The sequence below is a fragment of the Pogona vitticeps genome, chromosome 1, assembly GCF_051106095.1.
Source record: "Pogona vitticeps strain Pit_001003342236 chromosome 1, PviZW2.1, whole genome shotgun sequence".
NCBI lineage: Eukaryota > Metazoa > Chordata > Lepidosauria > Squamata > Agamidae > Pogona > Pogona vitticeps.
The window spans coordinates 64,761,897-64,786,446 of NC_135783.1; the positions used below are offsets into that span (position 1 = coordinate 64,761,897).

Genomic DNA, 24,550 nt, shown 5'->3' on the forward strand with positions numbered 1-24,550 from the left:
TTTGTGACTAGCTAAATGGTGGGAAAGTATGCATGGCACGTAATTTTCATTGACCTGTTTATCATTAATTGGGTTAATTAATGTAATGATGATGGGTTGTGATCCTAGTGAACAAGCCCGTTTGCACTTCTAGCTGAAAAAGTCACCTTCACAATGATTACTGGAAATATGTACCAACATTTCTAGTTTTGATGGTTGTTGTGAGTTTTTCAGGCTGTTTGGCCATGTTCTGGAGGTTTTTCTTCCTAACGTTTCATCAGTATCTGTGGCTGGCATCCTCAGAGGAAAAGAGCTAGAATTCTGTCTGTCTTCTGGTGTAGTGTATGGGATTGTTGAGTATTTATAGCTGTGGGATCAGGGTTTTTGTTCTTTTCACACCCTATGATCAGGGTGTCTTCGTTGATTTTTAGACTTTCTTCTTTTTAAAGAGGGAAAAAAAAGAAAAAAGGAGTTTAAAAAGTTTTAAAAAGAAGAAAGTCTAAAAATCATCAAAGCCTGGCTCCTAGCACTGAAAAATACAGCCTGCAAAAAGGTCAATGAACTCTACCCAGCCACAAGGCCTGTGATCACTGCACACACAAGACTAGTCAATGACACCCATCAATCACAGTGACAGATCATCTCCCCCTTTATCACAACAAAACACCCACAACAAAAAGCACCCTGATCACAGAAAACACCCAATCTCCTGAAAAGAACAAAAACAGCCCAACAACCATTGGATCCTGGCTGTGAAAGCCTTCAAGAATACATTTTAGTTTTTTAGGCTGTTACTGTCATTACTTTCCATTTAAAATTATCTGCTCCCAGACTCTGAAACTCTCTCCCACTGGAGGCCAAGCTAGCCGCCCCATCTGTGCTGTCCTTCTGCAAGCAAAGACCCTCCTCTTCAGACTGGCTTTCCCATAGTGATCTGAGACGGGTTTTTTAAATGGATTGTTGTGCCTGGTTGCTTTTAAATGTGTTTTTAGTATTGATTGTATTTACTGTTTTTGATATATTTGTTTAATTTGTTAATATTTGTATACTTGCTGTTTTTGCTTTTAAATACTGTCTTTTTAATAATATAACCCACCTTGGGTCCTTCTTAAGGAGAAAGGCAGAGTAAAAACATTTTAAACAAACGTAAATAAATAAATTGTGTTTCAAGGATTAAGAACAGCAAAACCAAAACTTCAGATGCCTCTCAATAGGGAGCTACCATGGAAGGTTCGCCCTGACAGAAGCACTCATCAGATGCAAGCAGAATTTCTGTTCAGCACTTGCTCCCTAGGCAATGATGAGCAGACTGTGAGGAAGCTGCCGCTGTCACTGCAACCAGCCAATGCTGGAGAGGCAGTAGAGGTAGCTGTAACATTTTACAGAGCCATAAAACAAGGCCTTAAACAAACAAGGGTACTTGTTTTCTGGAAAGTACAGATGTTTCAAGAGAGAAAAAAGCCAATCTTTGGAGGGATTTAAGGTACTTCCACACAGGTTTTCTAGTGTACAGTGTCCCTGGCTCATCTGCAAAATTTTGTGGGAGCTCATATTGCTAGGAAGAAGTAGCACCTCACAGAAATAACTAATAAATCAGTGTGATGTCTTCTAACTCCAGGTATTTCCTTTTCTAATGAGAAAACAGAAGGCCTTATTAAATACATGTGTGTCTCAGTCAAATCTGACAGTTGTTTAATTATTTTGGAGCACCTGGGTTTTTGTTTGTTTGTCTTTTTGTCTTTTAAAAAGTGCTGAATTAAATTAGGCAGACTGAAATGGAGAAAAAAAGGAGAAAGATAAATGTTACTTGAGACTAACAAAGAAACCAATGAGTGTTTAGAAGTACCTGACTCTCCTTTTTACCCAAGGAAGATCAGCATATCTTCCAGACTTCCCTGAGCAGGTATTCTTCCAATGCATTGGATTGCATTTGCCATCATCCTCAGCTGATATGTTCAGTGGGGTTCTGGAAGTTTTAATCCTATACTTCTTGAAGCATCAGGTACATGAAAGCTATTTTTGATACCCTTAACTAAAACAAACCCAGCGGCACAGATGTGTCACTTTGAGCAGCACCTGCTCATAATTTTTAAAAAATTTACATCCATTTTTACTATTGTTGTTTTAGATTTTAGAGAATTCACTGACATGGGGTGCTTGTTTTCTTATTACTTCTCTATCTCACTTTTTCTCTTAAGTACCTGAGCATAGTGTAGAAGATGCTTCCCCCCCCCATGACCCTGTGAGGTGCTTGCTTAAAAACAAAGGAGTCCGATGAACCTTTCCCAGAGCAGCATTCCATAATTTTGGTGCCACCACCAAAGCACCATCAGCAACCACCACTCTGTTTGGAGGGAAATCATAAGGAAGGCTTCCGAAACCACAATTTGACACCCTCTATGTTTCTGCTTCATTGCTTTGGCAGGTGCTGGGTTTGATGGAGTTGAAGAAATCAAGAGGCATCCCTTTTTTGCTACTATAGATTGGAATGTAAGTAATCTCCTAGTGTTGGTTATTGTAATGTAGGATGAGTTATCAAAGCGATCCTTAGTGAAGGGCAGCCCCAAGCCAGTGCAGCGTCTGTAGAGCTCTGAAGAACTTTTGCTGCCTCTGGATGTCAGAGCTCATTTAGTAACCAAGTAAGAGGTTATCTAGGTATCTGATGATATCTTTTTTTAAATTGTGAAAATGCTCATCCTTTCTGGATGTAGTGTTAGTCTATATTTATTTTCTCCAACACCCATTGTCACACATTTGTTAAAACCATTCAGAACAGTTGTTATTTTGCTAAATTTATGCCTACATAGAAGACAGTTATCTTTGGATTGTATGTATGCTTGCAACAAGGGTGCTGGGTTTCAAAAAAATCATTGATGTGGATGCATACATGTGCTCAGATCTCTTAGTGATTACAAAAAAACACAAGCCTTGAAGTATATAAATAAAGTCCACGATCTTTTTCAGTATTTGTATTGAATAAAGATCCATGTCCATATTTTTGATGGATTGAATCATTTTACAGTTGTTTGCACAACTGGAACATGAAAGTGATCCCTGCTTGCACAAACAAGGAGTTGTTAGAATTGCACTTAGAGACACTCGCAGAAAGTACAACTACATATACAGTCTTACTTGCACCAGTGTGTTTAGGATACTGAAATTTTTTGCAGTAGCAAAGAAAGTACAATTGTTTGTACAACAGGAATTGCATAAGCAGAGTGACATGAGCAGATCCTGGCCCAAAGCAGCTGAAATGTCCAGCAGATGAGAGGTACACATCAGGTAGTTAGTTATTGTCATAAGTGTGTGTGGGGGGGGGGATTTCTGTGACAGTTCACATTTTCTCAGCAACCTAAATTTGAACCCATAAGCAAGTATGTTTCAGAGTAATCTGGCCTTTCTCGCCAGATTACTCATAAACATGTTCAAACCCATGCATTAGTTCAAATATAGGTTGATGTGGAGGGGGAATGAGATGTCATAGAAATCCTCCTCCTAGTTAAAATTATCTTATCAAAAAGCAGTTTGTTGGGCCATTATAGTTCATTGTAGTGGTGTTATTATGGGTGAAATCACGGAGTAAATTCAAGTGATGTGACAATGCAACTTTGATTAGCTAGGTCTAAACTGGGGAACATTTTTCTGTGACAGGTTGTATTTCCTTGGGGATAAGCTGGGGGGGGCACCTATTCAGCTGTGGTCAGGGCTACAAAGAACCATGGGCAGGATTTGGTCATGTTCTCCTTTCCCCTGTGTATGTTTCTCTCCTTCTCTGTTTCTGTCTTTCTCCCCCTCCCCCACTTCACTCTCTTTTCTCCTTTGTGCCAACTAGTCGGCTGCTGGAAGAAGGGTAGATGTCTCTTGACAGATATATGAAATGATCACTTGGAGACAGCTTCTAAAATTAAGCTGAGGGTCACATAAAATTAGGAGAAGACAATATATGAGACCAGTGTTTGAGCAAATTGGGGAGATAAATGGCATGTAAAGGATACTTTTAAATAAAAGTGTGACAAATACTAAGTGTTTCTGAGAAAGTGTATTTTTACTTCTGTTTAGGGGTATAAATCCTCACTGGTCTCATTCTCATGCAGAAAAATGAGGGGTGAAAACCCACCAGCTCCTAGGCTGAGAGAGCAAGTACATTCTTGATTCTGGGGGCAAGTGAAACAAATTGCGTAAAACTAGGACAACTGCTCCTTTTTTTCTAGACTTTTTAGAATTAGAAGCTTTGAGTGGGTTGTTAGCATGTTTTTGTACACTCACCCCTTCTTTTTACATTTCCTGTGTCCTTTGGTTTGCTTTTCAAAGTGAAAGGGTTTTGCATAGAGACATCTTGTGCAAATTGCAAAGGCCTGGATATGCTTAAAAAATAGCTTCCTGTCTCACTGTTGCAATGGAAGAAAGGGATTTTATGGGCCTTTAAAATTCCTCCCTGAATTATGTCATTGTGTTGAAACAGACTGAATTTACAAGAGTGAGAGCAAGCAGTCTTCATATTTGTGGAGTTATTTATTTTTTGACCGTTGTATCAAAGTGCTAATTAAAAAGGCAGTGGTCTCTCTAGTCACTGGTCTTCACTGCAACTGGTGGGGGCTTCATTATATTTCTTTTTTTAAGGAAACATTTGTTAAATTTCCATAGTGACAGAAGCCAGTTAGGACTACCACATAACTGTAGCCAGAGTTCTTTGTGTTTAACACCATCTTTGATATTTGTGGGCAATTCTGCACTTCACTGTTGGAAAGTGGATCAGTGCAATAAAATGATACAGAACGAATAACTTAATATAATCTATGGGAGACTGTTCATCATGGAAAGAAACATAGTTTGGTGACTCTGGAGATAAGCGAAGAATATATGTTCTGGTTGTTGTGGGTTTTTCGGGCTCTTTGGCCGTGTTCTGAAGGTTGTTCTTCCTAAAGCTCTGCCAGTCTCTGTGGCTGGCATCTTCAGAGGACACACTCTGTGCTGACGAAACGTTAGGAAGAACAACCTTCAGAACACGGCCAAAGAGCCTGAAAAACCCACAACACAGCCAAAGAGCCCGAAAAACCCACAACAACTATTGGATCCCGGCTGTGAAAGCCTTCGCGAATATATGTTCTGTAATTTTAATGGGAAAGGATAAATTTTCGTACAGCTCAGTAAGAAAGAGAGTTGATTGTGTGTTTATCCAGAAAGTTGATTGTCACTGCATCCAGAAACGCAAATTTCACTGAAGCCTCGTGGCGCAGTGGTTAAAATGCTGTACTACAGCTAAAACTGTGCTCACGACCTGGGGTTCAAATCCCAGGTAGCCGGCTCAAGGTTGACTCAGCCTTCTATCCTTCCAAGGTTGTTAAAATGAGTACCCAGCTTGCTGGGGGGCAATGTGTAGCCTGTATAATTAAATTGTAAACCGCCCGAAGAGTGCTTGTAGCGCTGTGGGGCGGTATATAAGTCCAAAAAAACCCCACAAGTATTTAAATCATCCAGATACATGTTTCTTGGGATTATACTCACTGTGAACTGGGCACGATGTTATTATTTTAGCCTGTTTGTCTTTCTAAGAAAATGTCTGATCCTAGCTGTAGTTTGGGAATGCTACTTTATGGGGGGCTTGAGTGTGGATAAAATAACAACTACAGTAGCAGCAGATGGTCTGTTTGACTTTTATGAATTTCAGACTATGAACCTGCATGAGGCCTGAGCTTAAGTTAGTCTTTGATGCCATATAATGATGCTTCCAGTTGCTAAAATGGCAGATATCTTTTGTGGTAGAAAAGGATTAGAAAAGAGGAATGGAGTTTAGATACGTGCTTTGTGTTGATCACAGTTGTTATGGGAAAAGGACAGTGATGAGCTTTATTTCATGCCTTGACTACACACTTAACGCTTTTTTTCTTAGACCTCTTGCAGCATTCAGTGTACATCAAGACAGTAACGGAGCTAGGGTGTGAATACTGATGCATTATACTGAAGAAGAAAAATGCATTTGTTGTTCCAAATACTCTGACTGCTTTTTATTAAAATCCTACAAGGAACATAATGTCTTTTAAATTTATTTTGAAACAATAATGCTACAGGGAAACAAAACTTGGGAGTAATAGAACCAAAGTAACCAGATTCTCTCTTCACAACAACAACAATAACAAAAACCCACAGCATAAACAACAAAACGTATTTATGAAAACATAGGACTACTGAATCAGAAATTATGGGAATGCCTGAGCAAGTAAGCATGGTTTTAATAACCTCCAGAAACACAGTTGGTCCCTCCAAAATAATAGGGGACGAGCTTTCCATAAGGTTCTACCACAAAGATGACTCTTTTCTGTATTGCCCCAAATGACACTCCAGAGGTTGTGGAATAATCAGTAAGGCCCTCTTTGGAGATCCTAAAGATGCAATGAGACTGCGCAAGGGACAGTGTCGCAAGGATTAAGTTGTTCAAGATGTTGTACGTCTTTTTTATATATATAATTTTTTTCAGAACAAAAACAAATACAAAAGTAAAAACTTACTGCACAATCTACTATGCACCCCATACCCATGTCAATAATAACACTTTTAACAGGGCTGAATAACATTAAAGGCTTCATGGATTTAAGGCTACTAAACAATTAGAAAAATGTATAATAAAATTGTTATTCAAATATTGCAGTACTGATAATACTGTGGATACCCAGTGTGGTGTAATGGATAAAATGAACCATGGGAACTCACTAGTGGTGTGGAATTGAGCCGTCTTGGGTCATTTTAAGGAAAAAGATGGGGTAAAATATTTTAAATAAATTAAAAACTGGTAAAGCCACTCCTTAAATATCTCCCTTACCTTGAAAGTCCTATTAGGGTTGCAATAGGTTGGCTCTGATTACAGCACATAACAACAAGTACTGGTAATATTAACAAAGCATCCTGTGTTCACATTATATTGGGACTTAGTGGTACGTTGCCACTATGCCAGCAGAACAGCTGCCTAGTTCTGATTGAGAGAGGTCGGGAAAACCAAAAGCAGGAAATATGAATGAGAAGGGCAGTTATGCTAGCCACATACCTGTAGACTCCCTCAGTCAGAGACAGTGCCTGCAATGATACCTGCCTGTGGAGGGCACTAAACCTGACAGAAAAGAAATACTGAGAACTAGACAGCAATGACCAGTGTGGTGAAGGAAGCCTGGTAATATTGTCTGTTCAAAGCAAGTAGCAAGCATATTGAGGAAATTATTGTTTTGAATATTTAGATTGTGTAGCTGGCTCTCAGCTGCTTTAGTATTTACTACCCTGAACATACCAAACTCATTTGGTTCTGGACACTACACAGTGTCATGCCTGGGAAGCACCTGAATCAGGGAATGCTGGAGATCTATAAGTAGGGCTACAAAATAATCCTGCTTTGAAACCTTGGAGAGCCAGGTCCAGTTGCGGGTTAGAAAGAGCAATGGTGTGACTCAGTACAGAGAAGTCTGCTTTGGTCCTAATATTTCTCCATTGTCCCAGTGTGCATACATAGCAAGGCAATCACAGGATGAAGATTCAGGGGTGGAACTGATATACAGTGAATTATGTCCTTTGGTCTTGTGAGAAAGCTGACTTCAGCCACACATGGGGCACAAAGTATCAGGCCTGGAAACAAAGGAGAAGGATTTTTTGCCAAACGTTGCCGCTTAAGACATGCATTCATCAAAATACATCAACCTAAATTAAAAATAGACCAGAGTTATACATGCTTATTAGCATAGAAATGGAAAAGTGATTCATAGATCTCAAGTCACAGCTTTTTTTGGCAGCTACTGACAGTATCACTTTGTCAGAACCATAGTTCAGAGAGAATGTTTTAGGAGATAATTCTTCCTAGTACCTGCTTATGGATTTGAGAGGACATGGAGTTCAAGAAAGTAATTCCTTTGTCACTGTGCTCAACACTAGATTCGTATTACTATGTATCACTGGCTGGAGAGCTATCTTTCTGTTTCTGAAAGGCACCTGCAGAAAGCATCAGGGCCAGTAGTGTAGCATGGGTTGCCAGCACTCAGGCAAGTCAAGTATTGTGGGGCATGGAGCATGTGCTGGCTCTGTGATGCAAAGTGTGGGCATAGCAGGGCAGGAGAAGCCCCAGCCACCCTGCCATGAAGTGGTAGCAGAGCTGCTTGAGATCCACACCGGCAGCGGGCCCAGCACCCCTGGTGGCTCGTGCTTGGGCTGCCAGGAGGAGGAAGAGGAGCGCACAGAGCGATTGTGGGATCATGCTGGGCTGGGCATGCCCCTAAGAAGTTTGCACCCAAGGCAACCACCCCTGTAGCTCCCCGACACTACACCACTGATCAGAGTGCTTCATAAAAAAATCAGTAACTCTGTGCATGCATTTAAACAAGGTGAAAATTAATGTTTTCTGGAGAAAAGCCAAGACTGAACCCATTGGACCAACTCCCAATTTCCATTCATTGACTAAAATCCTGTTACTTGGCATAGTATGTCACAGCTAGAACATGTTTGTTGACTCAGTGAGGATTTGGTGAGTCAACTCCTTCATAAGTTCAATTGATTCAGATGGGCCTACTTGAGTTGCAGCTTACTGTGCAAGTCACAATTAGAGGAGAACCATTTGAATTAACTGAACTCATTGAGGATCTAGTGAGTCTGTTCTACTACACTAAAGAACAGGATTTCAGCCAATGTTTCAAGCAGGTACATAGGGACTACCTCTGAATTCACAAATAGTACTTTGCAGAAATGAAGGCCTAAAAGTGCATACCAGCTATTGCTTTTCACAGACATGTAGCTCAGTGAACAGGTTCCAATCAATGCAGGGCCTTTTTGGCTCCCATCCTCCACCAACCTTCTTTTTGCGTTCTTTGAGCATCTGTACAAGGCTATTCAGTGCATGAATTGACGACATAGTGTTAGATTTCATTAAAGTTGGTTCCTTGTTAATGATTGCCAGATGCATACACCGTGTTTATATCTGTCTCTCTAATTTCTGTATTTATTTTTAAAACTCAGTGTGTTACATCATGTATTGGAACCTTAACAAATAAGGATGGCATACAATGTGTGACTTTAGGGCTCTTTCTTCTTCACATTCATGCTTTATTACATACTTCTTCTGAGAAACTGTGCCAGTATCAAGCATGCACACGATTCCTAAGCAGAGATATGGGCTGCACATAACACCAAACTTCTGTGCAGGAAGCATGGAATAGAAAATGTTGGAAGCAAAGTGAATAAAAATCAATGGGCTAAAAAAATTAAATTAGATTATTGAAATTAAACAAGTTTTTTAAAAATTTAAATAATGTCCAACATCCTATTAGCGTCAGCCAGCATAAATCCAGTGGCATAAATCTCAGTAGCAGAATGCTGCTCATTAAGAATTTTGTGCTTGCATTTCTTGTTGGGTCACTCTCATGTATTCCAGCTCTCAACAAGAAATAAAAGTTTCAAATTTTTATATGGGAGCAATTCACTGGACTTGAATTGCTGCCATATAAGATTCTGAAGATTCTGACCTGTATTTTTTAACATTTAAAAAGTCCTATGTGATAAAGACACCCAGTGTGGTGTGGTGGATAGTCTCACTTACCTTAGGGTCACTATAAATTGGTTCCAGCTTGACGGCACATAACAGCAACAACCTGTGGTGTGGGGCCTGTGGAGCCAGAGGTTGGGAGTCCGGATCCCCACTGTGCCTTCTATGAGTAGAGATACTATTTGTGGCCTTGAGGAAGCTACACATTCCCAGGGTAACCCCAGAAGAAGGGAATGATAAGCTACTTCTGTGAAAGGGTCGCCATAATTCAGAATTGATTTGATACCATATGATTTAGTTGGCTGGATAGCTCATTGAGTTTGGTATCTGGCTGTGGAGTTAGAGGTTGGAAGTTCAGTTCCCCACTGTGTGTCCCAGGAGAGCCAGCCTGTATTCTCAGAAGAAGGGAATGGTAAACTGTTTTTTTAATTTAATTTTACTTTTCTATCAATCCTTTCAAAATGGCATAACATAACAATATCTATTGTAATACAATAATAGTAAATTTCTTATTCATAAACTCTTATACCTTCATATACAGAAAGATGTATACAGTCATGTGAAAAAGAAACTTTGATTTCTATGGTTTACCATATCAGGGCTAGAGAAAACAGCCAATGCATTAAATATTCATCCCCTCATATTCATGGGTTCCAGAGACCCCATGAATACGAAGTGATGAATATTTACCTGTTTTTATTCATTCTTCGTATTAAAAAAAACTCATTCTGCCTACTAGCTGCCAATGAGCTGATTGACGGCCGATAGGCAGCCCCCCCACAGCCACACCCCCACAACCCCCTTCCTCTCCCTACCTTAGCACGCACCCCACCCCACTGACATCCCCTTACCTTAATCGCAGCTGCCGAGGTCTTCATCTGGCCTCCCAGCCACAGCATATAAAAAGGGAGACTGGCTGCCCTTTGCAAAGATGGCATCTGCAGCTTTCCTGCCCTAAATGAAGCCACAGCCGCCATCTTTGCAAAGGGCAGCCTGGATTCCCTTAAATCCAGGCTGCCTTTTGCAAAGATGGCACGGCGGGGGCAGGGTGCTTTTTAACCCACCCACCCCAAATCAACAAATAATTTCATTATTCATCACTTCATGGCCGCAACTTCGTGCTTCAAGACGACTCACTAAGCAGCACAACTCGCCAAAATGGTGAGTCATGCCCATCTCTAATCAGGACACAACAAAAATCATCTGGTCCTTAGCAGGTTGGAAAATTAGGTAAATACAATCTCAGAAGAACAACAACGTGACATATTACACTGTGTTATGATTTATTTAACAAAAATAAAGCCAAAACAAAGAAGCCACATGAAAAAAACTAAGTACACCTTATGATTCAGTAGTTTGTAGAACTTCCTTTGTTGTGGAGGAATTTTGGCCCACTCTCCTTTACATTGCTTCATTTCATTGAGGTTTGTGGACATTTGTTTATGCACAGCTCTCTTAAGGTCCTGCCACAGCATTTCAATCAGGTTGAAGTCTGGATTTTGACTGGGCCATTGCAACACCTTGATTCTTTTCTTTTTCAGCCATTATGATGTCGAATTGCTGGTGTGCTTGGGATCACTGTCCTGTTGCATGACCCAATTTCAGCCAAGCTTTAGCTTTCTGACAGATGGTCTCACATTTGACTATAGAATACTTTTGTATACATGATATTCATGGTCAGCTCAATGACTGCAAGGTGCCCCAGTCCTGTGGCTGCAAAACAAGCCCAAAGCATCACCCCTCCACCATCGTGCTTGACAGTTGCAATGAGGTGTTTGTGCTGATATGCTGTGTCTAGTTTTCACCAAACATGGCACTGCGCATTATGGCCAGACATCACCATTGTGGTCTCATTTGTCCAAAGGATGCTGTTTCAGAAGTCTTGTAGTTTGTCCAGATGCAACTTTGCAAACCTAAGCTGTGTTGCCACACTATTTTTAAAGAGAAGAGGCTTTCTCCTTCCAAACAAACCATACTTGTCCAGTCTTTTTCCAACTCTGCTGTCATGAATGTTAACATTTCATATGCTAACTGAGGCCTATAGAGTATGAGATATAACTCCTGGGTTTTTAGCAATTTCTTTTAGCATTGTATGGTCCGACCTTGGGGTGAATTCGCTTGGACATCTCACTCCTGAGAAGTCTGGCAACTGTCTTGAATGTTTTCCACTTGTGAATAACCCTCCTCACTGTAGAATGATGGACTTTAAATTGTTTGGAAATGGCCTTATAGCCCTTCCCAGATTGAGGGGCAGCAACAATTGCTTCTCTACGATAATTGCTGATGTTTTTCCTCTTTGGCATTGTGTTAAAACACACCTGAATGTTCCAGACCAGCAAACTGCTAAAATGTTGGCTTTTACAAAGGTGGTTACACTTGCTGATGATCAGTTACTCATTGTTTATTTAGAAACAATGCATTTCTTGTTTTGTACTGTAAGTGGAATCCAAAAGTTCATGGGCAAGGGCCTCATTTTTATCAGGTTCCACTGCAGTTTATTTAGACTGATCTTTCTATATCCTTTAGAACTCCATTTAGTGTTGATGATAAGAGCTTCAGAACTTTATCTCATTTGTCATCAAAATAACGTAATAAAGTAAATTAGTAGTTGCCATTCAACAGATGGGGCACTGAACATGAGAAAGAATGAGGGAAAACTGTGATTGAAGGGGGATCAAGGTTCTGTTCATTTGAGATTAATATTCCATCCATTGGGCAGTTCAAACTAATTTCCTAGGTGAGTGCATTTGCTTTATTGAAGAAACTGGTCAATATTTTTTAAAAAAGTCACATATAGGTCTTGTTCAAGAAATTAATACAGTTATATGCACATCTCAGTTCTCCTGATTTCAGTCTGGCTTATTATCCAGATAAATGGAAAAGGACCAAAACCTCACACTTTCTTTGACATGAAATCAGTTATAATCAACTCACTAATTCCTGAGGCATTGTTCCGTAGTGTTCCCCTTATTTTCAATGCAGGATGCAAGAAACATATCAACATTTTGCTTAACATGTTCGTTTAATTTTTTGTTTTCTTTTTTCTTTAAATGGGGGCTGGTTGACCAATCTGTAGTTCATCATTGTTTGTTGTTGTCTTTTTGTTTTCCAGAAGCTATACAGAAAGGAAATAAAACCACCTTTTAAACCTGCAGTGGGACGGCCTGAAGATACCTTTCATTTTGACCCAGAGTTCACCTCACGAACACCAACAGGTATTGATAGGTTCATCATTCCCTGTTCATTCACAGTTGATGGAATCCTAATGCAATAAGTTAAGATGTTTGGTAAGATGAAAAGCAGGTCTCAGGTGTGAGGAAACGGTTTGGCGGGGGTCTGCATTCCACTTTCAGAGAGGTCTCGAGGGCCTCATTCTAGCAGTGAGCAAGGCTTAAGGACTTTATGAAACAGAGCCAGGTGTCATTTTCACTATTTTGGATGCTTCCTCACCAACTACAATGCAGTTCAATTTTGTGTGTACCTACTTAGGAGAAAGCCCTAGTGGAATAGCTTTTTTTTCAGGCAAAGGTCATCTTAATTCTGCACTTCTTCATGCAGGGGTTAAGGCGTTCAACAGCTTTGTAGACAGCAAAGCACCACTTGATCCCATGCAACATGGCCTTGCCTTCTACCATATTAAGAGTAGGTGCTCCAGAAAATTCAGACATACTGTAACATTATGTTTAGGCTACAGGTGTACTGTACTGAGAAAGGCTTGCTTGTTATAATACAGAAATGAGCATGGGTGGCATGTAGGAGCTGTTTCTTAACAACACTGGGTAGAGAATGCATTTGAGTAATGTGAGCATTACTGAAGGAAGTGTTTTGCTTTGTTGGAATCTCAACCTGTCCTGTTCATTGATTCGTATCTCGCTTCCTGTTCAGATTCCCCTGGTGTACCTCCAAGTGCAAATGCTCATAATCTCTTCAGAGGATTCAGTTTTGTTGCATCAAGCCTGGTGCAGGAACCTCCACAGCAAGAGCTGCATAAAGTGACCATTCATCCAATCGTCCAGGTAAAGATGTCTCTCATGGGCTTTGGTATATTACTGCTGTGTTCATCTACTATCTTCAAACTGCAAGGTATTGTTGGGACTCAGTGTGTTAACTCAACTGTGATTTCTTTTAGAAGTAGGTGATTGGATGTTTATGACATTTTATAATATTTGAATTTCTGAAGATAATATCATTTGAATGTATGCATAAGAACAGCTTAATACACTCTAAATAGACAGCAAAAAGGATGAGCCAATATAAAATGTCCAGGAAGAAAGAGCTACTAAAGCAATGATGGCTAATAACAGAAGCTGGTATTGGGGGAAAGGCATAAACTCAGTGGGGGGGGCACACACGTTGCATTCAAAACCTTCTTTCACTCTCAAGCATACCCGTATAAGGTTGAAAAAAGAGACTCTCACCTGCAACCATGAAGACTTGCTATCATTCTTTAGAGAATGACAATACAGAGCACGGTGAATAATAGTCTGATCTCATATAAGGCAGCTTCCTGTATTCTTAAGTGCAATGTCTTCCAGGAATGAACTGAGTTTAGGACATGTCCAGCATTTTCTGAACAGCAGAGGAAAAAATGAGCACAACATAACAATGCATTTTTGTTTTTACTAATATTGATGTGTATTACTTCCAAAATATTGTAACTATTTGCAGTTTAAACCCATTTATGTTTACTTCCAAGTAATTTCCACAGAGTATTGTCAGGAATGATTTCAACTAAATTGTAGGTTTAATGGGTTTTGAAAATCATAACATCTGGTTCATAAGCAGAAGCTATGTGAAGAATCATCTTTTAATTTTCAGTGCTACAAGGTCTTCTGATGGATGCTACCTTGAGGCCTGTCTTCTTATTACTATTTTTTTTTCCTCTATAGCAGTTACATGGGAACAATATTCACTTTACAGATGGATATGAAATCAAGGAGGACATTGGCATTGGCTCATATTCTGTATGCAAGAGGTGTGTACACAAAGCCACAGAAGCAGAATTTGCTGTGAAGGTAAGGAATCACCCTGCCTTGTCAACTGTTCATAATCTGTCAAGAGCAATTGCTTTGGGATTTTAATGGCTTGCCACACAGTCATGCAAGGCTATCCATGGTGCAAAAAGAACAAAAATATTTCCATCAGATGTATGCACTCTTTGAGTTTACTGCTAATTTCTGGGTGAGACAGATTATGTAGATCAATTTCAAACTGGCTTCTGACCTGGTTATGGGACAGAGATAGCTTTGATTGTCTTGGTGGATGACCTATGCTAGGAACTGGAGGGGATCTGTGTCCCTGTTGGTGCTTCTTCGTGGCCTCTGTGAATACACACTAAGGAGTTAAGTCTGCACTTGTGCAGAGGCCTCGGAATATTCTAGAGCTTAAAGTAACCTTTTTGGCTCCTCCCCCCAAGCCCTCATGGTCCGCCCGCCCTAACAGTTACCTCAGTTCTTATTTTTCCGCTGCTGAAAGAGGTCTGGTTTCTTAGAGCTCCTTCTCATTCTGTAAACGCAAGTAGAACAATCGTTGGTTTTCTTTCTCTTTTAGCACCTTTTATAAGAGTTTTTGTTTTTCCTTTTGTTTAAAAAAAAGTAAGAGAAAGAAGAAGGACTTTCATTTCATTTGTTTCCCCCCCTTCCCCCCCGCCTTTTATGGCACCTATTGTCTTTCAGAGGTGTCCCTTTTGTTTAAGAAGATTCCTACCTCTGAGGGACACCATTTGTGCCTTTGTTTCTTGGGTGAAGCCCATCAGCCTACATCCTGCATTCTTTTAAAAAGTTTTATGAAGCAGGCCTTGAAATTGAGACAGCGCTTTTGCGTCTCTTTGTGGGAGAAGTCATTACAACCTCCAGTCATGGACCCTCCCTCCTTGACACAGCCTTCTGCCGTCTTCCTCTCCACAGCCTAAGCTAATCCCTCTCTTCAAACTGTTAACAGAAAGAAGCATCAGACTGCTAAGATTTAAAAAAATCGGCTTCCTCACAACAGCATTGGATCACCTCATGTGCATTGGAAGCCCCATCCCCGCTGTTTGCGGGACCGACTGCTGCGGCTGAGATTTCTGCAGATATTTAAGCCACCCCCTCCTCAGTGCCTTCTAGCCCCGGCTCGCCTCCAGACAACGCGATCGCCACTGGGCTCTGAGCCTCAAGGCTTCCTGGACATCAGCACTATCATGAGAAAGAAGGCTTAAAGGCACTATTGACCTGCCTGATACTGAGGAGGACGAGCCTCCAAGGCATTCGGGGCTCAAAGGCTTTGAAAGACCTAAGACTTGCAAGCATAGGTCTAAGAACTACAGAGAAAAATCTCGGTACCACAGACTCCACCACTTTCCTGATACCAGGAAATACAAGAAACAACGATACCATGGTGCCTCTGAATCCGACTACTCTCCATCTCCTAATACCAAAAGACACAAGAAGAGATGGTACCATGAAGCTTCCCTGGTACTGCCTTCTCATAAGACTCAGGCACCTCTGGTACCGATGAAGACCAGGATGGAGGACTAACAAGAGGCATTGTGACCCCTCTGCTCATACCACCCCAAAGGTACCTGAGCCACTCGCTGCAGAGGATGCTGGTACCATGCCACGGTACCAAGCGGAAGGCTAAAACATGCTGGTACCAGGAGGTTAAAACATGCTGGTACCATGCCATGGTACCAAGCAGAAGGCTAAAACTTGCTGGTACCAGGTTAAAACATGCTGGTACCAGGAGGTTAAAACATGCTGGTATCATGCCATGGTACCAAGCGGAAGGCTAAAACATGCTGGTACCAGGAGGTTAAAACATGCTGGTACCATGCCACGGTACCAAGCAGAAGGCTAAAACATGCTGGCACCAGGAGGTTAAAACATGCCGGTACCATGTCACGGTACCAAGGGAAAGGCTAAAACATGCTGGTACCGGGAGGTTAAAACATGCTGGTACTATGCCACGGTACCAAGCAGAAGGCTAAAACATGCTGGTACCAGAAGGTTAAAACACGCTGGTACCATGCCACGGTACCAAGCAGAAGGCTAAAACATGCTGATACTGGAAGGCTAAAACATGCTGGTACCGGGAGGTTAAAACATGCTGGTACCATGCCACGGTACCAAGCAGAAGGCTAAAACATGCTGGTACCAGAAGGTTAAAACATGCTGGTACCAGAAGGTTAAAACATGCTGGTACCGTGCCACGGTACCAAGCAGAAGGTTAAAACAATATATACCCATAAGACACACCTGGTACTGAGGAAGTATTCTTAAGAAAGATACTGAATACTGATGATAATGAGGAAGGATACTGAAAAAGAAGCCAGAAGTCCCTTTTCACTTCTGATGCTCCACTTTCTTCTACTTCCCATGACTCTGACTCTGAGTCTTCTGACTCCATGGCACCAGACCACTCACTCCTAACCTGAATATGTCAGACTCTGATATTTGTGATGGCTTTCTTCCATCCCTCACTTCCAAATTTCATTCATGTTCTAACATGATACAGACGATCGATAAGGCTCTTGATTTAACAGTTCATCAACTTCAAACAGAGTCTGATAAGGTTTATGCAGATATTGATGAGGAATCAGCACCTTCCCTGTGCTTGTCCCTTATCCCATCTTTATTCCGCTTACTTCAATAGACCTGGGAAAAGCCCTTCTCTGTCCCTCAAATGTCCAGGCATGTAGAAAATCTGTACAAGACCTATGATCAATGTGACAACCCCAGACCTACTGGGATATACCACAGTTTCACTAAGCTGCCACCAACCATTCCCTGTAAGGAGTCACACAGACCAGGAATGGATTTTTAACAAATAAAGGAATAAGGTTTATTTAAATCACACACAGGGAAAATAAACTGATCAAGTGAATAAGATACAGTAACGTGGCTTAGTCTCAATCATACATACACCAGTTTGGTTCACACAGAACACCTTTAAATAAAGCACAGACCCTGAACCTATCAGTTCTGGCTAACCATACAGACACCTGAACCTATCAGGTTGGTACTGACTGACACACAGTAGTACCCTGTCTGACACACAGACTCCCACACCAGCTTCTTCTCTCAGCTCTCCTCCAGCTTCTTCTTCTTCTCCACACAAGCTCCACATATATATACAGTACAGCCCCTCCTCCTGATGTCCCGCCTTCCACTCCCCATAGGATGGAACTTTCCCTCCAACCCATGACAGACTGGTAAAATCAGTGCTGTATGTAACACCTCCCCTCTTTATAAGTTGTTTTGTAGGGGGAAAGCTAAGGTGCTTTTCTCCAAAAAACAACCTGGATCCAAAACATACAAAAACAGTTATACAATAACATACAATACCATACTTACTTATACTTACACTAGGATAACCATATCAATTAGGCATTTAAACATATACCATTTACAATACATCAAGTTACCTTTATTCATACAAACCAAGCATATTTAATAAACAAGTACATTTAACCTTTGGTCACCAAAATATATACATAGTCCATGTTCCTTCGCCGTCTTCATTCTTCAGGTCTTCTTGACAAGGCGTCAGCAACACAGTTCACTGACCCTCTGACCACCTTCACTTCAAAGTCATAGTCCTGCAGGTTTAAAGCCCACCTCATAAGTTTGCTATTGTGGGTTTTCATTGTCTTTAACCATTGCAGTGGTGAATGTTCAGTGCACAGAACAAAAGGTCTTCCCCAGATGTAAGGCTTGGCCTTCTGGATCGCGTAGACTATGGCCAGGCACTCCTTGTCCACGGTTGCCAAATGTCTCTCACCTTTCTGGAGTTTCCTACTCAGGTAGGACACTGGATGCTGGTCACCATTTTCATCCTCCTGGCAAAGAACTGCTCCTACCCCGCTGTTAGACGCATCGGTGTAGATGATGAACTCCCGGTCGAAGTCTGGAGCACGCAGCACTGGATAGTTGATGAGGGCCTCCTTCAACCTCTGGAACGCCTCCTCACAGCCGCTGGTCCACGGGATGCGGTCATCAGTCTTCTTCCTCGTCAGATCGGTCAGCGGAGCTGCAATCTCGCTAAACCTCGGGATGAACTTTCTGTAGTAGCCCACCAACCCAAGAAAGGATTTGACTTTTTTCTTGGTGTTGGGTCTAGGCCAATCACGAACTGCTTCTATCTTGGCCTCTAGGGGTTTTATCACTCCTCCCCCTACCATGTGACCCAAGTCTTTTATTTCTGGGCTACCCAGCTGCAGTTTGTTCTCTTCACAGGGCCTAGGCCAAAGCACTCCCTCCCCTTGATTAAAGCGCCTCTCCCTGCCTTCCTGGTCATCCCAAGCTTTCTTTCTGACCTTTTGAGCTTGCAGGGTCTCTGCTGCTAGCTCTAGGTTTCTCTTTAGGTCATTCATCAAGGTGTCTATATATGTCACAACGTCTTGTGGGTCATCCTGGGTGATCTGCTCCCAATTTTGTTTGATTAAATCGAGTGGCCCTTTCACCCTTCTCCCAAACAAAAGTTCAAACGGACTGAACCCGGTACTGGCTTGTGGCACTGATCGATAAGTAAACAAAAGGGATTGCAGCTTCTGGTCCCAATTGTTTGGATTCTCTGCCAAGTAAGCCCTAATCATGCGCATCAGAGTCCCATTGAACTTCTCCGTTAACCCATTACTTTCAGGGTGATAGGCAGTGGTTTCCTTGTGTTTAATTCCACAGATTTGCCATAACCGTTTCATGAGCTTCGATGTAAACGATGTGCCCAAATCTGTGATTATTTCTGAGGCAAATCCCATCCTGGACATATACCCCACCAAGGCATCTGCCACTGTGTTAGTTTCAATGTTAGTCAAGGGAATGGCTTCAGGGTACCTTGTGGCATGGTCCACAATGGTGAGAATGAACCTGTTCCCCCTCTTTGTGGCCTTGGGCAAAGGTCCCACAATATCCACCCCTATGCATTTGAACGGAGTGTCAATCACAGGCAAAGGGCACAACTTTGCTTTGGTCCTGTCACGGTTATTCCCCTGCCTCTGACACCCATCACATTGTTTACAGAACTCCTTGATCTGCTTCCCTATTTCAGGCCAGTAAAAATTCTGTGTAATTCTCTGTTGTGTTTTGTTCACCCCTAAGTGCGCAGCAAACATGTCAGAGTGCCCCCTTTTTAAGATCATGGGGCGATACTTTTCAGGTACCACCAGCTGACTCCTCAACTCTCCCCCTTTTGAGATATTCCTCAGGGTCTCTCTCTATAAAATTCCCTTTTCCTCTCGAAATCTCACTGGGGTTTCAGGTGTTAGCTGGGCGTCTGTCACCTGTTCAAAACACTTTTGGAGAGTGGCGTCTGCCTTTTGCTCTTGGCCAAATCGGCTGTCTGTGGTTAAAGTTTCCACCACAGCTTCGGAACTCCCCCCTGCTTCCGTCTTGGGCTCATCAGTACCCCCCTGAACTGTCCCCGTGGTAGCTTGTGAGCGTGTAATCACTAGCACCCGTTTCACATGTTCAGCCAGGTCATTTCCCACAAGCACGGCTGCTGGCAGAGTCGATGAAATCGCTAGCCGCCAAACTCCCCTCCAGCCTTGAAAGTTCACAGGTACCTCAGCTACTGGCAGCGAGATCACCTGTCCCTCAATCCCTGCCACCTTTATGCTCTCATTTGGGATTACATACTCCCTAGGAATAATGTCTGGATGGCACAGGGTCACCTGGGAACAAGTATCCCTTAGCCCCCTATACTGATGGTCAAGTATTCCTACGTCCACCCCTGCGGTCTCAAACAACTGCGAATCTGTCCTCACTAGTAAGCAGCGCTTGACCTCCACAAGAGGACCATTTTCCCCAGCCTGATCAGCAGATGTAACTGTTCCAGATTGAGTAGCCATGGTAACAGGCTCCCTCAGTGACAAGGAGCTTTGCTCTGTCTGGACACAGAACACAGCTTTTGGCTTGGTTCCACTCAAATCATGAGGCACATTTCCTTTTAGCTGCTTTAATTTCTCACACTCTGAGATTAGATGGCCCTTTCCTTGACAGAAATAACATTTTCTGCTGTATTTTGAGTCTTTCTCATCTGGTTTTGGTTTTCCCTCCAAAATCTGAGGTCTGGACTGGCTCTGCCCAGAAGTTTTATCAACAAAATGGCCGCCCATTTTTGGCGGGCTCTGAACTAACCCTTTGGAGTACTTAGGGTCCCATGTTTCCCTCATGTTTTCTTCAGAATAATTCAGGTTTTGATGTTGTGCCTTAACCTGTGTGCCTTCTTTTGGTTTCTTTTCTAGCTGCAATTTCTTCTCTTTTATTCTCAAATCCAGCTCCTTTTGCTTAGCCTCAAACTCAGCCCTGATCTGTAAAATTTCTTCCTCAGCCCTAGCTTTTATCTCTTTTACTTTTTCTTCAGTCTTATCTCTGATTTCTTTTAATTTAATGTCTTTTTGCTGATTATATTTTTCAAGATCTTGCTCACTTTGTCTGGCCTGAGCCTCATACTTTTCTCTTTCCGCAATTTCTTCAACTGATAAATTGTTAATAAACTTATTTAGGAAATCCATTTCTAATTGTACCATTCTAATTTGGTGTTTCAGTTCCATCCCTTTCATCCTCATGGCTATTTCCCTTTTCCTGGCATCTGCCTCTGCCTGACTGATTTCAGCTCTTTCTCTGGCCTCCCTTTCCAATTGTCTCATTCTATATTCATGCTGTTGGGCTAGGAGCATTCTTCTGAGTTCTGAGGTCTGTTCTCCCGTGTTCTCATCCTGCACTGAGCCAAATTCCTTCTCAGAACCTTGGTCTACCTGGGGTTCCCTCGCTTCACCCATTTCTGCCATCTGGCTTCGAGTCAAGGGCATAATCCCCCCCCCCCCAGAACAGGCTGCTTTCAAAAGTCAAGCCTCAAAATAAAGCGACCACTTTTTTTTTCTCTTTTGCCTCAGAACCAGCCTTCTATAGATTGCTGCTGTTCTTCAGCACTAACTTGCAACTGTTGCCAGCCAGAGTCTACCCCCCTCTGCTAGGCCTCTCAGCAGACAAGCTAAATCACTGCTACTTCACTCAGCTTTGCCTCAGCTTTTTCCCGCCAAAACAGGTTGCCTCAGAGCTCCCTAATCTAGTCCCACCAATCTGAGGTCACACGTTCTTCCACTAGCCTACCTCCCCGTGAGGTAAGCCTAGAAGATTACCTACGCGCTCTCAGATTGTCCCTGACTAGACCCCCCTTGCTCTGGGCACACTTGCCAAGGCTTTGCTGGACCACTGGACAACTGGACCAGTCGTATCCCACACGCTGGACACCAATCAATGTGGGATCCCCAGACCTACTGGGATATACCACAGTTTCACTAAGCTGCCACCAACCATTCCCTGTAAGGAGTCACACAGACCAGGAATGGATTTTTAACAAATAAAGGAATAAGGTTTATTTAAATCACACACAGGGAAAATAAACTGATCAAGTGAATAAGATACAGTAACGTGGCTTAGTCTCAATCATACATACACCAGTTTGGTTCACACAGAACACCTTTAAATAAAGCACAGACCCTGAACCTATCAGTTCTGGCTAACCATACAGACACCTGAACCTATCAGGTTGGTACTGACTGACACACAGTAGTACCCTGTCTGACACATAGACTCCCACACCAGCTTCTTCTCTCAGCTCTCCTCCAGCTTCTTCTTCTTCTCCACACAAGCTCCACATATATATACAGTACAGCCCCTCCTCCTGATGTCCCGCCTTCCACTCCCCATAGGATGGAACTTTCCCTCCAACCCATGACAGACAGGTAACATCAGTGCTGTATGTAACAGTACCAATACAGATTTTTGACTAGGCATCCTCCTCCTTATGTGATTTTGGACGCCACACAAGCCAGATCACGCTCGAGATCTACTACCACACCGAGCAGCGAGGAGGTTAGAAAGCTCGTCTACATGGCAGCTATGGGCGCCTACCATATCAACCTCTCTAACCATGCACTACCCTCTCTTCAGGCAGCCCCAGCAGAACTTAAACTGAAAGGGCTTGCTCTCCATTAAAACGCCATGTCCCTCACTCAGCAAAAGAGTGTGATAGCGCGTCACATTATTGAGGCCACCTCAAACAACTCATGACCGGAGTAACCTTGCAAAGACACGATTGGCTTAGGTCAGCCAACATTTCTAATTATGTCAGATTTGGAATAGGGGACTTGCTCTTTGATGGCTCTAGGTTATTTGATCCCTAGATCAACAGCATCCTGGACAGCCTTCATAGAATGAGGAAAACAGCATGGTCGTACAACGTTCAGCCTTATTATAGATCTCAAAAATTCCCATCAATGCATCAGTACTCTTATAGTGTATACAGACCTTATACTTCTCAACGAAGATATCTCCCTCAACAGTTGGCTCAATACCACAATCCAATCATCGCGACCATCCCCACCATTCCTATAGGAAGTCTGACAAAAAATCCAACAGACTCTGTGACTCCCTCCCGCTTACCATCGCTCGATTCTGTGTCACATGTTCAGTATGCTTGCTCCCTTCTTTCTGCATGGACCCACATCACCTCGGATGCCTGGGCTCTTTCCATCATCACCTGTGGGTACACCATAAAGTTTTGGGATACACCGCCTCAGCGGGTGATTTACACTCACTCTTCTACCACCTTATGAGATGAGGTAAAGATCCTTTTTGGAAAATCAGACATATCTCCCGCCACTCCAAGTGGGGGCAGATCACTACGCCCCATTTTAGACCTAAAGGACCTGATTTTTCTTCATCAACCAGTGCCGTTTTTGCATGGTGACCTTGGAACATATCCTTCCACTAATTCGACAAGGAGATTGGTTTACTTTGATAGACTTGAGTGACGCCTGCTTCCACATCTCCATCAGAAGTATTCATTGTGAATACCTCCGTTCTCTCTAGGAAGGCCCATATTAGAGTTTAGCGCCTTGCCATTCAGCTCTTGACGGCGCCTCAAGTATTCACATAGGGGCCGTATTGGACTCTTGGCCGGCAAGAGCTTTTCCTTTCCCAGAATGGCACGGTCAAAATTTGTTCCCTGATATGTCGCTCCCCTCCGTTGTCTTGGATCACAGCCCATCAGGCCCAAAATCTTCGGGGACTCATGATTTCCACCACATCTGTCATAAAGCCCGCGAGGCTCAAGTTGCAGTCCCTACAGGCCTGGCATCTGCCCTGTTTAACCCCATGACAGATACGCCCTACATACGCCTCCAGATTACTCGTGAGCTTGCACACCAATGCCGCTGGTAATCAACCCAGAAGACTTGTCCCTGGGACGACTGTTTGCTCCGCTCCTACCTACCTCGAGAATCATGACAGACTCCAGTCTGGTCGGATGGGGAGCCCACTGTACCAGTCTTCATATCTACGACACCTGGTCAGTGAAGTAAAGCTTTCTCCTTTTTAAAAATCTGGAATTGCTGGCCATCTTCAAAGCATTTCGGGCGCTCCTACCTCTCAACCTAGGCATGGTTGTCCAAGTTACTACGGATAATGCGACAGCATGTACTACATCAACAAACAGGGAGGCACCCATTCTCTTCCTCTACTGTACCTGACTGTTCAGTTTTGGGAGTGGTGTCTAGAATTCCACATCTTTCTGTCTGCTGTGCACATCTCTGCCTAGGACTACACATGGGCGGACCATCTGAGCAGGCGAACATACCAAATACACGAGTGATCTCTGGACCATTGCACATATCAGAATCTGCAAGAGATTTTTTTCCTGCCATAGATGCCCTTGCTACTGAGGTGAACAGCTAGTGTGCCATCTATCTTTCACGGCTGGACTAGGGGTAAACTCTCTAGGAGACACCCTCATGGTGCCCTGGAACGGCTGCTTCATGTACATGTTCCCTCCAATACCTCTCCTACTGCGCATAATAGTGAAGATATGACATGACAATGCCACCGTGATCCTCTTAGCCCCATACTGACCCAGACAGCTGTGGTTCACAACGCTGCTGACATTGTCATCAGGCTCCCTGAGCCCCCCCCCGTCTGTTCCTCATCTTCTGACCCAGAATCAAGGGAAAACGTACCGTCCAGATCTACAAGCTCTTCACCTCATGACGTGGAGAATTCCTCCTCAATAAACTCCATATTATCA

At 42.7% G+C, this 24,550-nt stretch overlaps 1 protein-coding gene across 3 annotated transcripts in view; it reads left to right on the forward strand.

Moving 5' to 3' along the window:
* Positions 1–24,550, forward strand: part of RPS6KA2 (ribosomal protein S6 kinase A2) — a 279,999-nt gene that overhangs the window by 232,556 nt on the left and 22,893 nt on the right. For all 3 annotated transcript variants that reach the window (XM_072994259.2, XM_072994268.2, XM_020808570.3), the window contains 4 exons: positions 2,405–2,469; positions 12,603–12,705; positions 13,376–13,506; positions 14,380–14,505. In XM_072994259.2, coding sequence (XP_072850360.2) covers positions 2,405–2,469; positions 12,603–12,705; positions 13,376–13,506; positions 14,380–14,505 — 425 coding nt within the window. The remainder of the gene's footprint in view (positions 1–2,404; positions 2,470–12,602; positions 12,706–13,375; positions 13,507–14,379; positions 14,506–24,550) is intronic.